The 10,889-nt window shown below is 31.9% G+C and overlaps 1 protein-coding gene across 1 annotated transcript; it reads right to left on the bottom strand.

The window, feature by feature from the left end:
- Positions 1-603: 603 nt before the first annotated feature.
- LOC107018751 (nucleobase-ascorbate transporter 7-like) lies at positions 604-6,095 on the bottom strand. The gene is made up of 14 exons (XM_015219313.2): positions 5,638-6,095; positions 4,899-4,996; positions 4,412-4,588; positions 4,223-4,323; positions 3,991-4,066; positions 3,835-3,894; positions 3,533-3,717; positions 3,207-3,303; positions 2,978-3,064; positions 2,687-2,745; positions 2,505-2,596; positions 2,332-2,409; positions 2,090-2,250; positions 604-1,093 (listed from the first exon to the last, which is right to left on the bottom strand). Exons 1-14 carry the CDS (start codon positions 5,747-5,749, stop codon positions 875-877), a joined length of 1,602 nt encoding a protein of 533 aa, XP_015074799.1. The 5' UTR covers positions 5,750-6,095; the 3' UTR covers positions 604-874.
- Positions 6,096-10,889: the final 4,794 nt, after the last annotated feature.

Here is a 10,889-nt window from a genome sequence, read left to right as displayed (position 1 = left end):
GGATGGGGCTATACAGTGGCGAAGCCAGAAATTTCATCAAGTGTGTCCAAAATTTAATATATATGTATGAATAATAATTTTTGACCTTTATATTTCGTATCATTTTCTATATACGTAATATAATTTTTCGACGATATGAGCTACGCCATCTCTGGGATGGAGGCTGGGTGTGTTGGAAGATAAGAGGAGACAATTATAGAATGCTACTTGTGGAGTGCGTTAGCTCTTTCCATTAAGAAAAATTATTTACTCATTTTAAAGATATTTATTTATTTTGTTAAAATAAATATTTTTCAATTTATTTTACTAACTAAACATGAAATTTTTATAAACATTTCCAATTTAGTGGGCCAAAGAGAAAGAAGCCCATTTTAGAGTAGGCCCATCTTGTCAATCACAAACTGAAACCCAAAATTATAGACGCATATGTTTGTTACCCAAACCTAAATCAAATAAAATAGAAATTATGATTTTGTAAAGACATGAATAAATCACCGGAAAACAATAACAATATATCCAGTAAAATTAAGTGAGGTCTAGAAGAATAATACGTATACAAACCTTACATCTTTGTGAACGTTAGGTGCGCAAATCACAAAAAACTCGTGACAAAATGACACTTTTCGATATAAATATTCTTTACACTGCCTATTACATGTAAGGTTGATAGTCATATATGATATACTTGTATCAAGATAATATATTAGGAGTGCAAATCGCAAATAACTCACTTTGTAAAGGAATTTTTAAATGATAATCATATTGATATACCTCTAACAAACTGCATTAGGTCACTCATGCTTAATACTTCCCAATTTACTAGAAACAAGAAAATTTAGGGGCAATATTTATGTATATATATATTCCCCTTCAATCATACAGATGGGAAAAACTTGTTGAGATTGAAGGGCAATGAATAGAACTCTTCACTTCTTGTATCTGTTTTGAATGATTTGAATTTATCCCACCATGGCATACCTCTGTCCTTCCTTGTTGCAACGTCTTTTCGATGCAGTGATACATCCAGGAATAATGCAAGTAAACCAGCAACAAATGGCTCCGACGAGAAGGGCACATTGATCATGTCATTGAACTGGTAAGAAGGAATAAAATGCAAGGAACTCATGCATGGTTACAAGAAGAAAGGGAAAAATGTCGAATTTTACTTCTTTATACTTTGACGTCATTTCATTTTCATACCCTTGTTAGAAAATCTTCTCATACTTGTCCTTGATCTTAATGGAACTCCAATATGGATGGGATACATTCCATGTGTTTAAAATTAGGGAATATCACCAATATACCATCTAGTTTACCAATCAGGCTGAAGTATATACAACATATATATATGTATATGTCGTGTATAGATATGTATATTCTATGTATAATATATATGTATTTAGTATATTGTATACTTTGTACACATTTTGTGAACTAGATGATGGAATGGTTCAGATCCTCTAATTGTTAGGATCGAAATAATTAGGTGTCATGTGGAAGCTAACATACCACGAGTAAGAAGACAAACAACAAATATACCAAAAGACACAAAGACTTCACATGGTTCGGTCAATTGATCTACGTCCACAAAGGAGATGAACAATCCACTAGAGTAAAAAATATAGAGAGAAATAATCTCACAAATTCACTCGGAATACAAAGAGGTTCACGTAAGTGATAACGCATCACTTGTGTCCCACGAATTCTCCCCCCTAACCTAAACTCTCAAAGCCTCAAGAACTGCATTGTGAATGTTGATCAAGTTAGAAGGAACTAACCTCTGTTTATAGAATCCTGAACTTGATTCAACAAGCAAAGGACTAGCCAAGTATGAACTATGAAGACTTTATGTTTTCCTTTTAGGAAAAGAAATATCGATTTATGGTAAGAAACTCGGGGCAAATATCCAAAACTAATATACTTTGGTCACGGGCTATGTTGGGGCTCAAGACGATTTTCTAACAATGAGGGTATGGATGACCTCAAAGTACGATGAAGGATAAAAACTTGTGATATTTCGTATAATCGAAGGGGTGTTTTAACACTTGTCCATCAATGTAGTAATTGATATAGAAAAGGGGTTACTTACCCATCTAGCTCTAGTATGAACAGGACCATATCCATTTATTGCTGTATATTCATTGAAGTACTGTGGAATGGATAAGCCCATGAAAATCGAGAATCCTAGAATGAACTTTGTTCGAAAGCTGTTTAAGTTGCAGAACTGGAGAAAACTTAGACCAGCTGAACCTGCAAACACATTAAGGACAAAGTTTATCATGATCTCATTGTCCTAGGGATACACGAAAGACTTTAACTGACGATACATACCAACATACGCAAAGAAGAGACAATACAATGCTGCAACTATCGGTGCAGGAATTGACGCAAAGACAGCTCCAAATTTTCCTGGATGAACACAAGTTTAACTATGACATAACATTTTACACTAAAGAATGAACAGTGTATCTGTCCTAAATGATTGCATGCAGCAAACAACTTACCAAGAATCGAGAAGAAGATCATGAAACCAGCAGATATTTGAACAACCCTCCTGCTCCCGACACGAGTTAATGCCAGCAGGCCAGCATTTTCCCTATTGAATAGAAATGAAAAGGTTAAGTTCTTTCAATGAGGATTAAAACTATGCTTGCACACTAGTGGTAGTACTTGACAAGAATCTTACGGAGATACAGATGAGCCAGTTCCAGTTCCAAATATTCCTGAGAACAATATGCCCACACCCTTAAAAAGGACAAGAAAAACTAATTTTAGAGCCACATATAATTAACGGATAGTTACCTTGAACAACAGAGGAAATGAGACGAGGATAATTGTGTTCATTTTAACTGTTTCTGCTTGAAGTAAATAACATAGGTAAACAACAAATGACATTTAAAGTTTAAGCTATGAAAGATGCGAATATCTACATTTGATGAGATATAGGATTGACCGTGCAGTGTTTTAGTAGATTTACCTGCCAACCTACACCGCGGCTAAGGACAGAAGGAGGTATAGGAGTTGCGCTGGCATACCTTGACACGGCAAAAAAGGTACCAGTGGACTGTTGACATGAGAAGAACTTGTATCAATTAGGCAGTCTTCAAGTAGCTAATAATTAAACGTCAACCAAATGGAAGAGACGTAAGCTCCATCAGAATCAGATGGACCATAACTTAGGAGACACACTATTAAAATTAACTAACCTCAACAAGCGCAACAAATGAACCAGCCATCATTGCAAATGCTTCTCCGGCATCGAATGTGGGAGCTCCCCATTGAAATGGATATGGAACTCTAATCCTGTCAAAAATATATGCGTGGAAGGTTTATCTAATAGTTCACGGTTAATGTATACCTCTGTTCACTACTGCTAATATAATCTGTTTGACATTATGTGAGTCATATCCAACAATTATGTGCCGTTACCCATGCAATGTATGCGTATAAGAAGGGCTAACAGTCCTTCAGTCTACACTTTATCTTGATAAATTATGGCAGTTCCATATTTAAGGGAATGAAGTACCCTTACCATGGAGATCCACTGATAATGCCAGCACGATCAGTTCTGCAGCTAAGCTGAGTCTTCGTTGGTGCATTTTTGTAAGTTCCAGCTACAGTGAGAATGTGAGCATAGACCCATACAATCATCACAGAGAATATAACAGCAAACCGGTCGAAGACATGCTTATCCCCTTTCATCAAATGAGGTATATACTGTATATAGACGTTAACATTTTAGTTGAACTTGTACAAGTCAGATTGAGGGCAACATTTTTTTGAAGTCCATAAAGTGAACTAGAAGAATTCTAAGAAAGTTGTGATCAAATGCACCTGTGAAAAGATTAAGAGAATGATAAGCTGCGGCAATCCAATTTCTGCACATTTTGCTACCTATATGCAAAAAAGTCAGTTACCAGTTACCATGACGTTTAAGCTTTTCATTTCAGTCAGAATCTAATTTGTAAAAATGTGACACAAATGGATTACCAGAGGAAAACCAAACTCATATAATCCAAATCCTGATAGAGCTACCAATGGAATGGCGGAGAGTGGACTGATTAACCTGAAATTTGAAATGGGAAATAGGTCTAACTAGTTAACCTTCAGTCTTTCACATGCCATAGATACGGTAAAACAATAAAATAATCAAGTATTATTTATCAGAATCACTCTTTTAATCCTTTTGTTTATCGCGTATTTTACTGATCATATAACTCACCTTGTCACATTCCGCCATAGGCCACTAAAGCCAATAACAATCTGAAGAGTTGAAGCTACAATCATGGCTCCTTGAATCCCTCGCATTATCATCTCAAATTTCTATGCATGTAACAGAAAAGACCAATTCAAATTATTGCATCACCATCAGTAGAAATGCTGCAATTGACACAGGTTCTAATTAGCTAACCTCCTGAGGGCTCGAAATGTCGTTGTATCGAGCAGCCAAGACAATCGAAAGTGTTGTTGGTACAAAAGTATAAGAGCCTCCAATAACAGCAGGTAGTCTTGTGCCAAACAAAGTCTGAGTTAGCGTGTTCAAACCAGCAACAAAGAGCAATGTCTGAATCACCTTTGCTTTCTCTTCCTGATCAGTAAAACAAGGATCAAAATTAGTATTGGAAAACAAGTTGTAATCTGATTAAAACCATAAGTCCCTAAAAGAAACTATAACAAGAATCTGAATATAATGGTACTCACTCCATTTCAATTTATTCATTTAGTTGTGATTTCCACAACAGAATTTAAGAAAGTGAAAAAAACTCTTCAATCTTAAACATGTCACGTGGAACGTTGAAACTAAAGAGTTGTTAAAAAGGGAAAGAGACAGCTCTTCTATAAACAAACTAAAAAGGAAAGTAGGACAAGCAAATTGAAACGGAAGGAGTAATTCTTACTTTTCCACCTCCCATCTGAGGAACCAGAGTCGAAGGGATGAGTACAGTTGTACCAAGCATAACAATGTAGTGCTGGAACCCAAGTAATATGGCCTCAGCTGCAACAAGAAGTTCAACATGTTCAATTAATCAAAACACAAAGGCATTAAATCCACAACAAAAGAAAGAGAGAGTGAGAGAGGTAGGAGAAAGTAACATGCACAGTAAACTAAAAATCTAAGGTATCTTTAAAGCTTTTGATTCAAGAAACAAAAGATTGAAGCAACTAATGAAATCACATATCTAAAATCACACACACAAAATGGATAGGAACAACAACAACAAAATAAAACCTTTAAATCAAAAGAAAAAAAGAAAAAAATCACAGAGACAATTATCACATGGAAGAGCTGAGGATCTATCGAAAACAGTCTACTACTTTCAAAAGGTAAGAACAAAACTGTGTACACACCACCCTCCCCAAACACCACTTGTAGAATTACACAAAGTACATTGTTATTGTTTGTTGTTAATCATCACATGGAAACAAAATATAATACGATAGATTTCATTTTTCGATAGCCAAACAATTTAACTTAGAGTGAAGATTTAAAATTGCATATAAGTCACAATTGACAATGCAAAATATGTAAAAAAATTACAATTAAAGATAGACTTGCTTGAATCTCGAAATCTGAAACGTGTCAAATATGCATGAAGCACAAAGTGTGTTCTCAAGAAAGTTGGTATAGAAACTTACGCCAAGGAGGAGGACTAGTAATGCAGTAAGAAACATTTGGAAGCTGATCTTTAACAGGATGTGGTATATTCTCATCCTGTTTTGGTGGTGCTGCAGCTCCACCACCTGCCATGCCTCTGTTCTTCTTCTTCTTTTTCACAAAATGCAGTTCAAATTTCAACACAACACACAAAATATCACAATCCCAAAAAAACAACACAAAGACAAATCAACAACTTATAGTTTCTTTGAATACAGAAATACATGACAGTACTGAAGTAAAACCCCAAATATATATATAAACTTGTAAAGATTACAGCTTTTTTATGTTTCACTAACGAAGCAAGAAAAAAAAGGACACCCCAGGTTGATATTGTGCAACAACACCCCAAAATGCTAAATAACACTCTTCAAGAAAACTTATAGTATAAAAAAAAACAAAAGTAAATGTGAATATGACTTATGCTAAGCAAAACAAGAAATAAAGAAAAAGACAGAGAAAAATCAAAAAGTTGAGAAAGAAACCAAAGTAATCTTCCCAAGAGAATCTTTTTTTTTTCTTCTCTAACTTCAAAATATAATTACTAATTGAACATTTGGGGTTCTTAAACAAAATCCCTTTTTTCTTCTCACACGTTAAAGATAAAGTAGAAAAAAGCATCTCTTCTTCTCCATTTTCTTAATAAAGATCAGAATTTTCCAGATTTTTTTGCCACTTCCATTTCAAATTTTAAGTGTAAAACAATAAAAAGAAGTACATTAGTACTCTCTACGTCGTCGTAATTTATGTGATATATTTCGAATTTTATGATTCAAACAACTATTTTAACAGTAGTTTTTCATATATTTTGAATTATCAATTATTGCGACTTATATTACCTTTTACGTAATTAATAAATATATAAATTTTAAATCAATATTAAACTATTTGACTATTAAAAAACGAAAAAAATCCCATAAATTGTTGCACGACAAATGAGAGTAGTATTTTTCTAGAAGAAGGAAGGAATGAAAATGACAAAAGAGTAGCCAAAGTATTATTCTACCTAGGCAGTTATTTTTCTATTTTTCTTATGAAGACAAGAGAGCAGCAGCAGAAAAAATGTGATATTTGAAAAATTGTAGAGAAAAAAGCTAAAATCTGGTAATTTGTCTGTTATCTCTAATTTGTAATTTTATTGAGGAGTTTTGCATGACAATTTTGGATTGAAGTGTACAATATATTTGTGTTTGCATTAGTCCTGTTTTTGTTACATAGGCTACAAATTGACCACTAGTAGTTTCTCATTGTTAAAAATATAGAGGCTTCATGAATTAAATACTACTTGTCAACTCTAACGTTAAGAGACTTTGTGATTTCGTTGTTAATATTCGTTTCATATGAAAATTTTTAGTAGAAATCATAGCACTCATAATATATATACTTTTGGAGTTTAAACATTTTAATATTATATTAAAGTGCTTTTTAACTCCCAAGTGTGAAATGCCAAATGAGTTGCATCTTTGTGGTACTTGTTGTAGAGCATTTCATTTTGCTTCTTAATGGCATTATATGTCTCATTACTCTTATTAATTGCGAAAGAAATTTGTCATTAGTTGTTAGTAACTTAAGTAACCATCAATTTTTCATTTTACAGTTATTCTATCTTTATGTTTTATAACTCATGTAACATCTATGATATTTATTTACCCACATTACTACCCTTCATTCTACCTATGATTATATGAAAGACTTCTTCATCTATAAATAGTGGTGTTTTTTCCCTTGTGAAGTATCTCAAGAAATATACAAGAGAAAGAGTGGAAGAAAAGATGAGAAATATTATATTGTGTATATTGAGTAAGTGTAGTGAAAGAGAGAGTTGAAACAGAAAAATATATTCAAAGTATTCAACTATATTTACTATACGAAAGAGAATTTTTACATGTTGAAGGAAGGTGTTTTTGTGTAGAGCTTTTGACCCTTCAACTAATTCGGAGTTGCTTGAGTTGTATGACGTTATTGGAATGTTATATCCTGGAAATAACAAGTAAAGAATAATATTGCTAAATTTGCGTAGATTATACCGCAGTAAACTTGAAATCGATGTAGATTAATATTTGCAACATAAAAGTCACAAAATGAACTTTTTGCACTAGATAATAACATGTCATCACCATTTCATTATTTTTTCCCACTATATATGTTCATTCCATAAAAAATATATTATTTAAGAAAACCAGATTATCATAACTTATATTTTTATCACACTAATATCTTATTGCTCACTTTATATATCATCCCAAAATTTGACATTTCATATATAATGTCCCATGCTATGTGCTACAATTTCCATTCCAATTGTAATTAATACATACTAAATAGATAATCACATTACAACTCCAAATGTTTAATAAAATTGTCATTGTATATCTTGTGAATATTTAGATTTGAGTTAAATATTCAAAGATTTTTAGAGAAGACAAGTAGTCAGTAGACATTATATTTTCAAGTACAAATTTGTATAGATTTGTCACCTTTAAGTTGATGGAAATTAATGTTCATTTGTAACTTGTAAATAAGTGATGTACCATGTGTTAAAATTTTGCCTTTAACTTTATTGGATTCTAAATTGTAGGACTGAGCAATTTGGTTCTTTGACCTATTTTTTTAAAAAAAATTATTGTTCTAAGGTTCTTTGACCTATTTCTTGGTTGCTAAGCATAACATGAATAGTTTAATGCACTTTCTCTTCATACTAAAAGTCAAAGAATCAGTAAACTTGGAGAAAAGAAAAGGAGATATGCAAGTGATTAATACAATATAAAATAAAGAGCATAAAGTAATGTAATATGGTTTTTTTCCTCTTTAAATTTGAATGAAGAAACAAATCGTATGAGTTTGATATTTGAACGAATTAAGAGATGATATGTGAAAGTTAAAATTTAATCGAGTTCAGCTTAGTAGGAATGATATTGGTTGCAATATTACTCTATCAAATCCAATTACTATAAGCTTGAAGCACATAAGACGTTAGTATTTAAACGGTAAAATATGTACTTAAGAATGTTTTTGACTCTTAATTACAAATTGATCAATAGTTATTTTAAATCACTAATTTATAAAAATTTCACAACTAAATTCATGAAGATTTCAAATTCAAATAAACATTCAGTTTAATAAATCAACATTTTTTGGATAACAAATTCAAATTTTGAAATAAAATCTAGTCCTCTTTTCCTTTTTTTTTCCCTCAAAAAGCTATTCCTTAGTCATATATCATCCCTTTATATACGCTTGAACATAAAAGTTTGTAGTGAAAGACATTCATATTTATTTATTTACACTAAATTAAATAAATTTATTATAAAATAAAGTTTACGGACTCTACTAAATAAATTTTCATAATTCAATAATTTATTGATATAATATAGTTTCACACATAACAATTACAATATTAATAAAGTCAAATCACACATTTTAATTACTTTTCTTATAATTTCAATCAACTAGATAAGCATGCAAAGTTTGTTACTTCCTAAAATATATTATAAAACCTAAAACTAATAGATTAAATCAAAGAATTAAAGTGCATTACTAGAATTCACAAATGTACAAGTTGAATCTCCATATTCAAATCAATTCAACAAATCCAATTTATATATTTCCTTATCAAATTCTAACCTTATATAATTTATATACATAAAAGAAAACCAGGAACACTCTATTCATATTGTAAAATGAGCTATATATAATATCAATTTATAATAAGATCTTAACTTAGGTGGAAAAAAATATACTTACGTTAAGGGAGTATTAAATTGATATAAGCTCTTTTGTAAAGTTCAATTTTTATATTTTTAATTATCAATTTAATATTCTACGTAAGTAGTAACTTTATTTCTTTTTACCGTAGGCTTTATTTGGTAAATGCTAAATTATAAATAAAGTTACACTGTCACAGCCATGTCATTTATCTACCAGAAAAATATACGTGTGATATTTGTATGGATGAAAAATGGCAACTTTATTTTTCACTGGTCTCTCTGAAAAAAGCTGAAAAAGCTTTTACTGTCACACTTTTTTCTTTTTTACTGGGATTACTTAGACGATAAATATCTTTTAAAATTTTAAGTTTAATTTGTAGTTATGTTTTTAAATTTGATAAACAATATACAACCAACTTTTTGATTTATTTTGGAAGTTGTATTTAAGTATGTTTAGGTTTGAACAGTATTACATATATTTTTTTACAAAGAAGATAACTTAATATAACTTTATTTTCAATTTTAACTTTATTAATTTTAAATAAAGAGAAAAATATTTAAAAATCTATTGTCAAAATGCCTGCTTGACATTCTCTTGAAAGTTGAAGTTGAAATGAAATATTTAAAAATTAAAGTTGCATTAACATATGCATTCTACTTGGAAATTGAAACACTGTTTTAATATATATTTTATCGATAATCTCTTCAATATATCTGTCACGACCCAAAAATGGGCGTGATGGCACTCGTCTTATCCCACCAAGACAAGTCAGCCTAAAACTTACAATAAAATGCGGAAAATTTATAAGTTACTTAAAAGTACCCCAAAACCTGGTTGTCACGTGTACAAGCCTCTAAAGTATTACAATTGATTCAAAAGAAAAACTCAAGTCTCTAATGAACTTGTTTCTAGAATAGAACAAGATCATAATTAAGGAGAAGAAAGTCTGCTGTGATGGAAACAGCTACCTGACAAATCTCCAAGAAGCCTCGGAAAAGAAGAGAATGACAAGTACAACAAAAATCCAGGCTCATAACCTACAAAAAAATTTGTAGTAGCAAGGGGTGAGTACCAAACCACACGGTACTCAGCAAGTAAACCTCTAAACACAAGTTAAGGGGATAAAATACGGGTACTCCTACCACCCCCAACCAAACCTCCACAACTACAACCTGCATTAAAATCAACCCAACCTAACAGCTCACAGTTTACATAGCACGTAGCTCAACAACAACACTTAGACAAATTACATATCCTCAACAACAACACTTCAACGAATTACATATCCGCAATAACATGCTCAATATTGATCAATCACAAGTTCCGCAGAAAGGCAATCAGAAGATCAGCAAAATATGATATCAAGTTCACTAATGATAAGTATGTGCAATGCAATGGAATGCAATGTCAAATATAATGATGCATGTCTGACCTAGTGATACACACCCGCTGTCTCTCAGTCCGGGACCCATGGGGGACATATCTGTCCATGCATCTGTCGCGGCGCACGACACGACCCTCGATA

The sequence above is a fragment of the Solanum pennellii genome, chromosome 5 (genome assembly GCF_001406875.1).
Source record: "Solanum pennellii chromosome 5, SPENNV200".
NCBI lineage: Eukaryota > Viridiplantae > Streptophyta > Magnoliopsida > Solanales > Solanaceae > Solanum > Solanum pennellii.
Note: the sequence above shows the minus strand (reverse complement) of the source record. Positions and strands in the feature narration are given on the sequence as shown.